Source organism: Oryx dammah, unplaced genomic scaffold (assembly GCF_014754425.2).
Source record: "Oryx dammah isolate SB20612 unplaced genomic scaffold, SCBI_Odam_1.1 HiC_scaffold_27, whole genome shotgun sequence".
In the NCBI taxonomy this organism is placed as follows: domain Eukaryota; kingdom Metazoa; phylum Chordata; class Mammalia; order Artiodactyla; family Bovidae; genus Oryx; species Oryx dammah.
Genome location: NW_024070211.1, coordinates 15598024 through 15613057, shown reverse-complemented (window position 1 = coordinate 15613057; position 15034 = coordinate 15598024). Strand labels below are relative to the sequence as shown.

Below are 15034 nucleotides of genomic sequence, written 5' to 3'. Positions count from 1 at the left end.
AGCATTACAGGTAAGCAAGTCACTATTCCCCTGTGTTTAGGTTGGGCAAATTGGGGCCTAGAGTAAGAGGGGCTTGCCAGAATAATGGTGGATAAATAAGGTTTGGAGTTCAGAATTCCCAACTCTGACCCAATCTTAGACATTCTAAGAAAGTTCTATGGCTTGGAAAATGGACCCCTCTTCTTTCTCTTCTCAAAGGCCAGGGAATTTGCACTGGTCTGAAGGGATGGTTAAGACAAGAAAGAGCTAGGGAGGGAAGTAGGGAGCCTGAGAGGAGACCCTGACCAGCCTCTCTTGGCCCTAGTTAGGAAACAAGGAGGCTAGCTGGTCTTTGGGGAAGGCCATGCTTTTAGAATATGGCTGGAGCCTAAGCCCTGAGTTCTACTGGTGACAAGACACAAGCACATTTGTGCTTCCTGAAATTGTGTCTTCATCTGTAAATATGGGCACAGATATCAGTTCCTATCTACCTTCATCACAGGATCAAAGGTGCTGGTGAAGGTTAAAAAAATGTTACAGTATCCTGACAACGGGACATAGTTGGGGGGCGGGGAGCAAGACCCCGGAAATAGCCAGGACTGCGGGCTTTCGGAATCAGTCATCAGCAGGTTCACTGCATTTACTCCAGAGCGTGTGTGTGCGCTGCACGCACTGCTGTGTATTTGGAGCAGCAAGTAATTCGATGAAGGGACCACTGCTGGTTCCTGTAAGCCTCTTACAAGCTCAACCATCTGGGGTGAGTCTCTCACCCTCTCTGATTGCCTCGGAAGGTGGAGAGGAGCTCTGTAGCTCCTGGCACAAGTAAGCAAAGATGAACAATCGCTACCGTTTATTGAGGGCTACTTTGTGTACAGCCTGACACTGATTATCTCGATCAATCCACAAGGCAACGTGAAGATACGGGTGGTATATCAAAGGACGGTCATTACCAAAGAAACAGCGTCAGGGAGGTTAGGAGAGAGTCCAGGATCGCGCAGCTCCACTGCAGGTGGAGTCGGGATTTTTAGCAAGAGCCGGCTCCCTCAGCGACTCGGAGCTCCTTCTCGGAGCCCCCCTCGGCTAAGCAGGGCGGGCGAGCGGGAGGCAGGCAGGAACAAGGACCTGGACAGGTACCGAGACCCAACTTCACGCCACACAACCGCCAAACCTGAGCGCCTCTGCTCAGGAGGAAGGCGTCCCGGGATATCCGCCCCCTACCCGGCCAAAGCGCCAACGTTCCGCTGTTCCCTGAGCAACCGGAAGTGGCCGGACCCTAGGCGGAGGGACCTGGGGGAGCGGAAGTCACTTCGTGAGGCAGTGGCGACGGTGGCGGCGAGAGGATGAACAACAAGTTCGACGCGTGAGTGGCGCGTGGCCGCCCCCCGGGGCCCCTTCCCCCCAACTGTTCCCTGCGCCCACCCCCGTCCGCACTGCAGGCGGCGCAAACTGCGGCACAGGCCACAGTCTCTGACTCGGGCTGCGGTCTGGCCGGCCCTGGGCGGCCAGCGGGGATGAGGGGGTTAGGGACGAGGGATGCAGGGGTCTCGGGGACCCCAGGGTCGCGCACCCAAGGCGAAGTGCGGTGTCCTGGGGGCAGGAGGTGGCCGTGCGGCCCGGAAGGAGATTTTGGGACGCCCCGCCCGAGTGCGGGTTACCCGCGGCGTGGAGGGGCGGAGACCTCGGCCGTTTGGGTGTTTCCGCAGACTGGCCGCCCTGCCACTGAATTCAGCTTTTCTCACACACCTCTCTGGCCTAAGCAGGTCACCTCTCCTCTGAGTCTTAGTTTTCTCATTTGCAAAGTAGGGACCTTAACAGAGCCCTTGTTATAGAGTTGCGAGGATGCAGTGAGGTAATGTGGCTGCCGCGTTTAGCGCAGCGGCTGCTCTGTTACGGAATTTTCATCATCTCCCTGAGACTCCTTCCTACTTCCTTTCTTCTTCCTCCTCTTTTCGCTCTCTTCCAACACACTCTCCCAGAACTCAGGTTCTTGCCCAACGGGTGAACCTTATATATTGTTTTGAGTCCTAGTTCCAGCATCAAACAGTTTGGAGGTGCAGAAGGGAAATGCGTAATATTTTTGCATATTTCCCTCCAGCGATTGTATCTGGAGGTAGATTTTTGTTCTTGGCTTTCTTCTAATAGTCTAGCAGTAAATCTGTCTTCTTTTCTGAAGACCTAGATTTCCAGCCTCAGACCCACCAGTTACCAGCTATTTGACAGCAGGAAAGTTACCCAGTCTCTGAGCCTCTGTTAATCCAGACTGCGTTAGTGATTAGTGTCTTGCTGCTGCACTGGGTGTGATAAGGTTCAAATCACATTCAGCAATGCTTAAAGGTACTTTGTAAAGTGTTAAATAGAGAGATATACATGTAAAGTGGAATTACCATTAGTTTAGTTTGTGCCCCACTGTTGCTGAGGGGAAATTGGAGTTTTTCCAGGACAGTGAGTGCTGGTGTGCAAATTCATAGGTCCTGGATTCCAGCACTCTTGGCAGCTCCTCAGGAATGTTTCCTGGTTGCTGAGAGGGCTCTACTACTTGAAAAAAGTCTTTGGGAGTTTGCTTCTGTAGCCCACTGTGTAGCTGAGCTCATCCCCATACTGATTAGCACTGCCCCACCCCCCATCTTCAGGGACTTCCCTGGTGGCTCACTGGTGAAGAATCTACCTGCCAGTGCAGGAGATGCAGGTTTGAACCCTGGGTCAGGAAGATCCGCTGGAGAAGGAAATGGCAACCCACTCCAGTATTCTTGCCTGGGAAATCCCATGGACAGAGGAGCCTGGCAGGCTATAGTCCATGGGGTTGCAAAAGAGTCTGACCCAACTTAGCAACTGAACAACAAAAATCCCATCCTAAGCCCTGCAAGCCTTAGCTCTAGATTGGAGTCCTGTCTCAGTGGAGCTTTCTGCCAACTCTATACTCCTTTCTTCACCAAACTGAAGAAATCAAAATTTCATCTTAAGACACGTTATTGGGTCATCTGGCCTATTCCTACCCACATCATTTCTTGATCTGCTGCTGCTGCTGCTAAGTCGCTCCAGTTGTGTCCGACTCTGTGCGACCCCTTAGACAGCAGCCCACCAGGCTCCTCTGTCGCTGGGATTATCCAGGCAAGAATACTGGAGTGGATTGCCATTGCCTTCTCCAATGCATGCATGCTTGCTAAGGCACTTCAGTCGTGTCCGACTCTGTGCGACCCCATGGACAGCAGCCTACCAGGCTCCCCCGTCCACAGGATTCTCCAGGCAAGAACATTGGAGTGGGTAGCCATTTCCTTCTCCATTTTTTGGTCTGCAGTACGCTAATTTGAGAATGGCAATAATGGCTTCTATAGGCACTTTGCTGCTTTTTCACATATTAACTGATTCAAACAACCCTGTAAGGGGGATCTTGTTACTTTGTTTTACAAATAGGGAAAATGAGACTCTCTGAGATGAAATAAGTTGCCCACAACAGGAAGGGCCACATATGGTGAGATTCATATCCAGGTTGTTTTAATGTTGGTTCAAGCACATCTTGACAAAAATTAACCCGGATTCTTTTCTTTTCTGGCTGTGGCCTTGGCTCGTGGGATCTTGGTTCCCTGACCAGATTTTGAACTTGAGGCCCCTACATTGAAAGTGTGAGATCTTAACCACTGGACCATCTGGGAAGTCCCTAACCTGGCTCATTTTTAATTAGTTCCAATTATTAACTATTCATTATACTGAGCCAGATTTTTTTAAACATCTGTCTTCTAGCTATTCACGAGAAAAAAAACTCTTACATTTGAAATTAGCAATTGAAGAAAGCACTCCAACCCTTAGGGTTTTTTTTTTAATGCAAAAAAGTACAGTTTGTAGGCCACTGGTTGCCTGTTTGGCCTCTATATGGTTAACCACTTGGCTCCTAAGGACAGGTGGACATGTTTCGGTTTGCCAGAATCCTACAAGTTCTAGTCTAATCTGATGGGCTCAGATTGCAGAGGAGTTCTAGTCTCCTTTTTTTTTATGGCCTTCATATGTAACCTAATCCACCCCCATATCCCTCTCCTTCCCCCCCACCCCCATCAAGTCAGTAGGTGCCATTGCTATCGATCCTATTCAAATGTAAAACCATTAAGATGCTTTCTAAGTATTTTGCAGTCCCTACTGGGTTGAGCTTGGTTTTCAAATCCCGGTGCCAGATTTTATTTTGTCCCTGTTCTCTTTGTTAGCTTTGGCCCATTCTTAGCTACTCTCTGAACCACTTATTTGGCACTTATTATTCTGCCTTGTATTGCCTTGATTTTAGAAATCCGTGTGTTAAACTTGTTTCTTTTCTGCCTGCATTTCCTGATACTGGACATGTGAAGGTGGATTAGCCCAGTTTCCTACCTGCAGTGAATTGTCTAGTCAGAGTATGTGGACATACCTGGAGAGAAGCTTGGTGAGCTGATCAGGTGCCACTGAGCATGGATAGCTTCAGATGCTAATTGCCTGCCTGAGTCTAAGGAGCACTGATATTTCCACCTGGATAATATCTTTGCTCAAATCCAGCATCCAGCTGGGAAGAGTAGCCTCTGAAGATAGGATGTGAATGACTTGACTTAAATGTCCCAAAGAGCAGAGCTCCACCCTCAAGAAATAACAGCATTAGATGAAGGTCCATTAGGGTTTCCAGTTACTGTTTTAGAAGGCAGTTGGAGCTGAGGACCAGGGTCACAGTAGCATTGTTTCTTCTCTGACATAATTATTATTCTTATTATTTTTCTGTTTCCCAGTAGTGGTTAGCAGTAAAAGCACTAAAAAAAAAAAAAAGGAACTTACATGCTTTGCTTGGAGCTAGCAAAATGTGAGGTACTAGAGCAACTGTGCCCTTTTTCAACCAAGATTGAAGGGAAAGGACCCCAGATGGTATAGTGGGAAGTTGGGGGCTGAGAAGAGAGAAATGGTTTGAGTCCCTGGGATATGCCCTAAAGAAGAGAATTAGGAGCTATCTTGGACCTAAGCAATAAGAAAAGAGAAACAAAGACTCATGAAATATTTGTAATCAGGAGACAAAAAAACTGGCAGTATAGCAAGGACAAGTAAAACATTTATATGGGATGTTTAAAAGAAGGGGTCCCAACTCAGCCTAGAGAGAGATCAGGGAATATTTTCAAGAGAAAGTGGCCCTTAGTCTGGGTCCTAAAGGACAAGTTAAGTAGGGGAAGAGGAGCTCCTTGAAAGACCAGATGATGAGCACAACAGAGGGGTGAGGCTGGGGACTGCAGGTGGGTTGGTACTACTGGACGGAAAGGAGGGAAAGGACGGTGTCAGGTATTCCTAGCATCTGATACACACGGTGTGCTGGTAATGCTGTGGGACTTGGATGCTATGACAGGCCCCGCTTCAAAAGGAAACCATGCGGACTCAAATTTCATAACGGGGAAGGAGTTATTGTAAGCACCATTAGGTCTCCCAGGCGTCCAGGGAAGCCAAAGAGATGGCAGCATCACAAAAAACCCCATTCTCCTCTCTGCTTATCTGCTCCATCCCCTTTGCCCCTCCTGGCTTTCTTTGCTTTTGCTTATTGTCTTTATTCCCTCATGGCTTTTCTTACATGCAGCTCATATGACTGACTGCCCCAGCTCCTGAATCTGTAAGATCTTTCACCTCCTGGATGAAGACCTGAGGGTGGAGTTAGGAAGCCACTGAGGCGTGGGTTATTGGCCATGCTGGGCAACCAGGACCTCGGGAGTATATCCTAAATGGGCGGAGCAGGTACTCCAGCACATATGTAGTTTGTCCACTCTAAGGTTTGAATTAAGATACGTACTTTTTTTAGACATATTCTTAATGTCCTCTTAATAGACTACAGTGTAGTGTCAACTAACTTTTAAATGCACTGAGAAACCAAACAATCTGTGTGACTCCATTTCTTGTGGTACTTGCTTTATTGCTGTGATGTGGAATCAAACCCACAATAGCTCCAAGGTCTTCTGTGTCTGAGTTACAGTTTGACCGCTTCTAGTAACTATCCTGAGAATTGCCAAATTCTGTGTGACTGGGTAAGGCCAGAAAAGTGATTTCAGAAAAGATCCATAAGTTAATGGTCCAGCACTAGACTAAACAGCGTTCTTACTATCTTTGTGAATTCACCTTCCATTTATCTTTTTGTCTAGATCCAGTGAATTTTAGGTTCACTGAGAGCCTTAGTATTTTGTTTTGGAGGGTAACAATATGCTCAGGGGTAGATTTTCTTCACCAGTAGTTTATTTAACACAGGTCCACTGTGGGAGTTATAGTAATTTCATTAGCCAGTAGCATGCTGATGCTAGTAAAGAAATAACATATTCCAAACCAGTGGTAGATTACTCACAGTATTGTTCCAGGCACAGGGAGATGAAAGGAATGCAGTCCAAATTTAGTTCCAGGTGTACCTTTATATGAATTGGCACTGGGTGAGAAGGCTTTGCCAATCAGGAACTGAAGTTCAGCTACCAGCTCAAAAATAAAAGTCAGTTGTTGCTAGAAAACTCCAGCACTGGTGGTAATGGGCAGGCTGATCTTTGCAGGGCCGCTAAACATTTTGTCACCATTGCTAAAGGAGTCAACTTTACCACAGCAGAGCTAATGTCCCTTCTCTTCAGAGACGGCTGCTGGGTTTGACACCACTGCCCACCAAAGAGTCGCCTTGGTCACTGTAGGAGCGAGTGGCTCACGATTTTCAGAGGGCAAGATCAGCAAAGGACAGCTTTGCTCAGATGGAAACTCGGATATTCCTCACACAACACTCAGTATTTATAGTCTAAATGTCCTCTCACCATGCTTCCTTCTTTATCTGTTTTTGCTGATAAGCCCCCAGCAGGGGCTACTCGCCTACTGACCTGCTAGTGCATATGAATGACTACACATAATATCCTGATAGACTTCATTTGTTCAAGCTGGGTATAGAAAAAGGCAGAGATCAAATTGCCAGCATCTGTTGGATCATAGAAAAAGCAAGAGAGTTCCAGAAAAACATCTACTTCTGCTTTATTGACTACGCCAAAGGCTTTGACTGTGTATATCACAACAAACTGTGGAAAATTCTTCAAGAGATAGAAATACTAGACCACCTTACCTGCCTCCTGAGAAATCTGTATGCAGGTCAAGAAGCAACAGTTAGAGCTGGACATGGAACAACAGACTGGTTCCAAATTGGGAAAGCAATGCATCAAGGCTGTATATTGTCACGCTGCCTGTTAAACTTGTATGCAGAGTACATCATGTGAAATGCCAGGCTGGATGAAGCACAAGCTGAAATCAAGATTGCCAAGAAAAATATCAATAGTCTCAAATATGCAGATGACACCACCCTTATGGCAGAAAGCAAAGAAGAACTAAAGAGCCTCTTGATGAAAGTGAAAGAGGAGAGTGAAAAAGCTGGCTTAAAGCTCATCATTCAAAAAATGAAAATCATGGCATCTGGTCTCATCACTTCATGGCAAATAGATGGGAAACAATGGAAACAGTGACAGACTTTATTTTCCTGGACTCCAAAACCACTGCAGATTGTGACTGCCTTCATGAAATTAAAAGACTTGCTGCTTGGAAGAAAAGCTATGACCAACCTAGACAGCATGTTAAAACACAGAGACGTTACTTTGCGACGAAGGTCAGTCTAGTCAAAGCTTTGGTTTTTCCAGTAGTCATCTATGGATGTGAGAGTTCGACCATAAGGAACGCTGAGCACCAAAGAATTGATGCTTCTCAACTGTGGTGTTGGAGAAGACTCTTGAGAGTCTCTTGGACTGCAAAGGGATCCAACCAGTCACTCCTAAAGGAAATCAGTCCTGAATATTCATTGGAAGGACTGATGCTGAAGCTGAAGCTCCAATACTTTGGTCACCTGATGGGAAGAACTGACTCATTGGAAAAGACCCTGATGCTGGGAAAGATTGAAGGCAGGAGGAGAAGGGGACGGCAGAGGATGAGATGGCTAGATGGCATCACTGACTTGATGGACATGAGTTTGAGAAGCTCCAGGAGTTGGTGACGGACAGGGAAACTGGCATGCTGCCGCCCATGGGGTTGCAGAGTTGGACATGACTGAGTGACTGAGCTGAACTGACACTTCATTCTTATCTCAAAACAGCATCTTCATTTAAGTCATAAATAAGTGAGTTTGAAGTCATAGCAAACCAATACACAGCACTGAGGGTAGTTTCACTGCTCCTGAAAGGGTGGCATCTGATGTACTTTTGACTGAATTTACAAGACAAGAAGACATTTCTTCCTTCCTTTCATTTCTTTTTCATTTAACATCAATCCAGCATCTTCTTGTCATTGTTGCTGAAGATACAGAGGTTAATAAGACACCAATCTAGGGCCCCCTCTATCTAGTAGGAAAAACAGATGTGGGAGGAATGGTGCCTTAGGCTGAGGGGTGGTGTTTGCATATAGCACAGATGTGGGAATCTGGGTTGCTTTGGGAGGCTGGGAGAGGGAGAGAGGATGCCAGTTGGCGGTCGAGTTGTAGAGGATCTTACATTTCCTGTATTACATCCTGCGTGGTGGGCATGGAAGGACACAGGACAGTGGAGAGCTCTAAGCTTGGAAATTAAATGATTAGCAGTAGCAGTGGGGAACGGTAGGAAAGATAGAAGTGGCAGGATAGAAAGGGAAGTTTCTCAAGTTCATTTGAAATGCCAAAACAGTTATATAATCCAGAAATTCTCTTCGTTATTGACTATTTTGGGCATAGAAAACAACCCCTTACACTGTTTACCTCTTGCTTTTTTGTGCAGACTTTTAGAAAACTAGAATATGGTGCTTTCTGGAATTAACAAATTAGCTGGTGGGCGTTTTCATTTTTGCTTAATCCTCCCAGTTGCCTTTCTGCTTCCTTTTCCCTCTTTCATGGGCACCTCATTGCCAGTGACTTGAGTGACTTCTGGTTGGTTACATGGTTCATCTGACCTGGTGGCCTTGTTAGATAAGCAAGAATCAGCTCAATCATGGGGTACTGTTGTTTTGCCTTCCCATTCAGACTGAAAGATGATGACAGTGGGGATCATGATCAGAATGAGGAAAACAGCACACAGAAAGATGGTGAGAAGGAAAAAACGGAACGAGACAAGAGTCAGAGCAGCAGCAAGAGGAAGGTGAGTTCTGTGCTGTGCAGATGTCGTTGCCTTTGGACTTGGGACTTGGTGATCTTGTGAAATCTGAAGGATGCTGGATGAACTTGATGACACCCTGTTTTGTAGTAGCTGATTTTCTCAAAAAAGATTGTTGCATCACTGGAGTTCATCTTGGGACCTCGAAGACTCCCGTTGCCATAGGATCTTGACTTGTTGCCTCACTTTCCAATCTTCTCCTAGCCTGAGGTGGGGGAGATTAATCCTGGAATTTAGCAAGGGTGTTAGTTGCTTCAGAAGCTGCTGCTCGGTATTTCAAATCCTGCCCATCACTTAGAATGTTCAACTCTTTAATTGGTAATTATTCAGGCTGAAAGTGACTTGGAAGAGAGGAATTTTAGAGAATGACAGAGATCTTGGTTTCTTTCTTGAAATATTAAAACAATCATTAATTCATTTATCACACAATATTTAGTACATTCCAAATGCAGGCATTTTACATGCTAAGAGGACACAGGTGAGTGAGCGTGAGTCAAGACCCTTACACTTCACAGTAGCAGTAATCCTAGGAGCTGTCATTTATTGAGTACTTACTGTGTGTCAGGCATGGTGCTAAGCACTTCACATCTGTTAATTTGATCCTCTCAGCAGCCCCATGAGGGTGGTCATTATTGTTTTCCCTATTTTACAGATAAGGAACTGAGGCACAAACTGGTTAACCCAGTGTCCTGAGTCAGTAAGTGATAGGGTGTCATAGAGGAGGCAGTGTTTGGCCTGGGAATATGTTTAGATGAGATAGAAGCATAATACTCATGGTAGGAGGTAGAAAGTTATGAAAGCATTAAGAACAGAGAAAGTTTTACAGGAACTTAGAGTTAACCACTAATTTACCATGTAAGCGGAATCTTGAGCCCATTGCAGGTAATTGAGGATGTATCCTTTTTAATGGAGGTGGTAAGGGATGACACTGGGAAATGTTTTCTCAGTCTCAGAGCATGTGGAAAATGCCCAGATTAACATGCCTCCTTTGATTCACAGGCTGTCGTCCCTGGGCCGGCCGAGCACCCCCTACAGTATAACTACACTTTCTGGTACTCCAGGAGAACCCCCGGCCGTCCCACCAGCTCACAGAGCTATGAACAGAATATCAAGCAGATTGGCACCTTTGCCTCTGTGAGTACTTGGTAGTTTAATGTAGTAGCTTTGCCAGTACATTCTTGTCTGTATTTACATTGTTGTGTTTATCTACCCTCCTGGTAACTTACATAGGATTCTGGTCTTAGTTGACTGACCTGAGTCTGTAAAGCTAAATTGGCTCATTCTTCTATTTCTCATTATATATCCATAGGCAACATATGTCAGAATCAATAAGTGCATAAACTGTGGAATTGAAAAAATGGGGACAATACAAAAACACTGGTTTGTTTAAGTAGGTATTTATGGAGTTCTTTCTGTGTGCAACATATCATGGGAGATACAAAATTTTATAGTACGTGGTGTCCTCATGAAGCTTGTCAATAAAATTGAGAATAAAATTTAAAAGTTTTTGTTTTAATAACCTCACATCGGGCTTCGGATATGTCCGTGATTACGCGTAAACTGGTGTCTCTGTTCTGTGTTCAGAAGGGAAAGGAGGTCTCTGTTTTTTGTGGGCACTGTCAGTACAGTGAGCCCACGCACTGTCTCATCTTCCTCACAGAAAACTAGAGTTGTAAACTGTGAGAGGCTTGTCTGCAACTAAAGTCAGTCTTATTTGGTGAAGATTGTTATGTGTTTTGTACAGTTGATCTGTGGGCAGAGTCAAATGCAGGATTTGTTATTTTCTTGAAGTTGTTAAGGTATTCGTTCTGTTTAAAATGCAGACACTGGAAAAGGAAACTATAATAGACAGTAAACTTTAGTAAAGAGGAAGGACACACAATGATAGTCACTTTGTATAGTTTCCTTTGATCGTTATGATAGCCCTATGAGGTAAGTGATGTTATCCATATTTTACAAATGAGAAAAATGAGACTTGGGTTAAGTATCTGATCTGAAGTCTCAAGTCAGTTATAATTAACTTGATTAAGTGGAGGAACCAGTATTGAGACTCAGTTGGGTAGGCTGTAAAAACCACCTTCCAAAGCCTACATTCTTTCAGTCTTCTGTATACCAAAATGCATGCCAGGATGCTCCAGTTTTTCAAAGTGTTTGTTTACCAGACAGGCTATATTTATTTATCTGTTTATTAATCAGATATGCATATATAATGATAATCATATCATCTGACTATGTTGAGTTGATATTTCAGCCACAAGCAAAGATCTTGTATTAGTTGGCCTGTGCTCTCTTATTACTGTTAAATTTAGACTTTTTTGAATTATTAAAAGTAACTGTGCACTGGTACATATTTGGTTCAAGAAAAGTGTGTTGAATGAATTTGGGGCATAATAGGGTTCTAAAATGACTAAAAAACCTTGCCCTTAGGGAAATAAGACATGCCCAGGAATTTCTAATACAGGGAGGCAGTTCAGGAGGTGCATAAATAGCTAGAGTGCTCTTGCAGTTCAGAGTAAAGGGATTCATTTCAGCCTGGAGAAGCCTCTTTCGAAGGGAGATGGGTTTAAGATTGAATTCAGAAAATTTGAACAAATAATAAATGAAGGAATTCTTGGAAGAGATAACAATAGAATTAAAAAAACTATCCATGTCATCCTAACATTCCTGAATGCACAAAAATTTTGATAGCTTGCTAGACATTTCAGGTAAAATGGCAGCCATTATGTTATGAACAACTGATTAAGCACTTAGGATCAGAGAAGAAACTGAACTCTGGGGAGTCAGTTTTCATTCAGGATTTGTTCAGTTATTTTAGCATAGTTATAACTACTTCTAGCATTTTTCTTTCCCGCTTAAAGAAAGCATGTGTGAATGTTCCCAGCTTGTACAAGGAGAGCTTTTGTTTTCTTTGGGCATATATGCTAAGTTGAACAGTTTTATCATCAGCATCATCTTGGGTTAATGCTGCTTTATACTCAACAGTGCATGTAAGTCAAGGCATTGGGAAATGTCCCACAATATTCCTCACAGAAAAGTAATTACATTTTGAAACTAATGATGCTAAAGTAGTATTTCCCACTAGTCCTCGATCCTAGTATTTGACAGCAAATGGCAACCCACTCCAGTACTCTTGCCTGGAGAATCCCATGGAGGGAGGAGCCGGCAGGCTACTAGTCCATGGGGTCACAAAGAGTAGGACATGACTGAGAGACTTCACTTTTTCACTTCAAAAGTTCTTGAGGTGACTAAGAAAACTGTATCTTGAAATGAAAAAAGCGTTGGACTTGGGGATCACAAGTGTCATCCATTCTGCTGCTTGACTGTGAGCTGGGGCAAGTTCTGAAACCGTTTTCTCAATTATGAAGCAAAGATAGCATATTCAAAAGCAGAGACATTACTTTGCCAACTAAGGTCTGTCTAGTCAAGGCTATGGTTTTTCCAGTAGTCATGTATGGATGTGAGAGTTGGACTGTGAAGAAGGCTGAGCGCTGAAGAATTGATGCTTTTGAACTGTGGTGTTGGAGAAGACTCTTGAGAGTCCCTTGGACTGCAAGGAGATCCAACCAGTCCATTCTGAAGGAGATCAGCCCTGGGATTTCTTTGGAAGGAATGATGCTAAAGCTGAAACTCCAGTACTTTGGCCACCTCATGCGAAGAGTTGACTCATTGGAAAAGACTGTGATGCTGGGAGGGATTGTGGGCAGGAGGAGAAGGGGACGACCGAGGATGAGATGGCTGGATGGCATCACTGACTCGATGGATGCGAGTCTGAATGAACTCCGGGAGTTGGTGATGGACAGGGAGGCCTGGTGTGCTGCAATTCATGGGGTCGCAGAGTCGGACACGACTGAGTGACTGAACTGAACTGAAAGCAAAGAAAGTAGTTGAGATGATTTCTAAAGTCTTTTCTGCATTCCATGTTCTAAATCTAAACATTTATTTTTTGGTTCCAGTTGAAAGTTTTAAAAATGCAAGTTGCCTTAAGAGAATGAAAAAAAAAAGGTTTAATACTATTTCTCGACCTGCCTATTATTTCATCTCTGTTGTGATTTGGGTATAGAATTCTGGCTAAAAGATTGTAGAGAATGGCTCTCAGATTGGTGGAGACCAAACTGTTAATAAAGCAGTGCTCCACTGGAGGATTGGGGGTGATTGGTATGCTCTGTCCCCAATTCTGTCAAGTCCTTATTCACAATGAGCCACAGTTTCTAGAAGGTGAGCTTCATTTTTTGCACTGTGTTGAATTGAAGTGAAGTGAAGTCACTCAGTCGTGTCTGACTCTTTGCAACCCCATGGGCTGTAGACTACCAGACTCCTCTGTCCATGGGATTTTCCAGGCAATAGTCCTGGAGTGGATTGCCATTTCCTTCTCCAGGGGATCTTGCCAACCCAGGGATCGAACCCAGGTCTCCCGCATTGTAGACAGACGTTCTACCGTCTGAGCCACCAGGGAAGTCCTCCTTTGCACTGTGTTAGAGTGGGGAAAAGATGATTGTTCGTTGTATGCATAGGACCACTCACTGACCCAGATCCCTGGGTATCATTAAGCATGGCACTCGCTGAGGTGAAATGCTGAGTTGAAGTCCTGCAGATGGCTTCGTTCCTAATTTCCTTGTAAGATGAGATGTTGCCCATGTTTCTGTGCTCTAGAGGATTGAGAGGCACAGCCATTTCACACAGTCTAGGGTTTCTCCTCAGTTGCTATCCAGATCTGGGAGTGTGACCTGAATCTGTTTGCATGGTACCTGTTTTTACCTGCACATTATGGAATCTTGCTTGATGTTTATTTAGAGCCTCTTCAGCAGTTTCTTGGCAAATACTAGCTGTTTTCTTCAGACTGTTTCACATTTTTTCTTTACTTGTAAAGTGTGCACTTGACTGCCCAGTACTTTGTAGGTGTTCTCCGTGAATTCCAGAGGAATAGGAAAGTAATCAAGGGCTTCCCAATTGGGAAGCGCCACTAGGCACTAGTGGTAAAGAACCTGCCTGCCAATGCAGGAGATGTCAAAGATGTGAATTCGATCCCTGGAGTGGGAAGATTGCCTAGAGGAAGGCATGGCGACTCACTCTAGTATTCTTGTCCTGGACAATCCCATGGACAGAAGAACCTGGTGGGCTACAGTCTATAACGTCCCAGAGAGTTGACCACAACTTGAGTGAGTTAGTATGAACGCATGCTTACGCACAGGGAAGTAATTTCTTCTTATCAAATCACTAGTGAGAAAAACAGAAATAGTGTGATAAATATAAATAAGCATACATTTTATAGAGAAATATGTATGATTTTCTAACAGGACTGTGAAGGAGGAGCAAAGAGAAATTTTATAGCTAAGAAGAGAGACTTAAACCCTGAGTGAGGAAGCCTGCTTGGTTTTTGGACCATCTGGGCCTTAGCAAGGGCACCATGGTATGGAGTAGTCCCTGCGGTTGATTCTGTCACTTAATGCTCAGTAACTGTTTCTATAGAAATAAAGTGTACTTCAGTGTAGCTAATGCTGTATTTTGACCGTAAACCTCTGATCAAGAAGTGCCCAAACTTGCAGTTATAAATAAGTCATGGGCATGTACTGTAGAGCACAATGACTAGTTAATTCACAATGTTAATAATACTGTATATATATATTTTTTAAGTGATCTGGTTCAAGCTGAGGTTATGTGTCCCTGAATATACCTCAAACCTAAGTGGTTTTTATTGTGTAAAACAAAGTCCTCCTACAGCATGTGGTGGTTCTCCTGCGGCTTCCACAGGAGGATGTGTATTGACATTTTACCAACTAAGGCTCCTGGCTGAGGCTGGCATTTCTCACCTAAAGAGTTTATTCTTGTGTTGACAGTATGACACTATTCTTTTATCAAAATAGATAGTCTGCTTCCCTTCAACATGTTGTTCTTCCCCCACAATCCCCAGAATGAACATCTGTCCTCCCAAAAGTAGAGCCTCTAGCAGAATGTTT

The 15034-nt window shown here is 44.3% G+C and overlaps 1 protein-coding gene across 3 annotated transcripts in view; it reads left to right on the top strand.

Annotated features, from left to right (window-relative positions):
• Window positions 1-1232: 1232 nt before the first annotated feature.
• Window positions 1233-15034, top strand: part of EIF4E2 (eukaryotic translation initiation factor 4E family member 2) — a 30725-nt gene continuing 16923 nt past the window's right edge. For all 3 annotated transcript variants that reach the window (XM_040228098.1, XM_040228096.1, XM_040228095.1), the window contains exons 1-3: window positions 1233-1339; window positions 8951-9065; window positions 10080-10214. In XM_040228098.1, coding sequence (XP_040084032.1) covers window positions 1320-1339; window positions 8951-9065; window positions 10080-10214 — 270 coding nt within the window. In that variant the 5' untranslated portion in view covers window positions 1233-1319. The remainder of the gene's footprint in view (window positions 1340-8950; window positions 9066-10079; window positions 10215-15034) is intronic.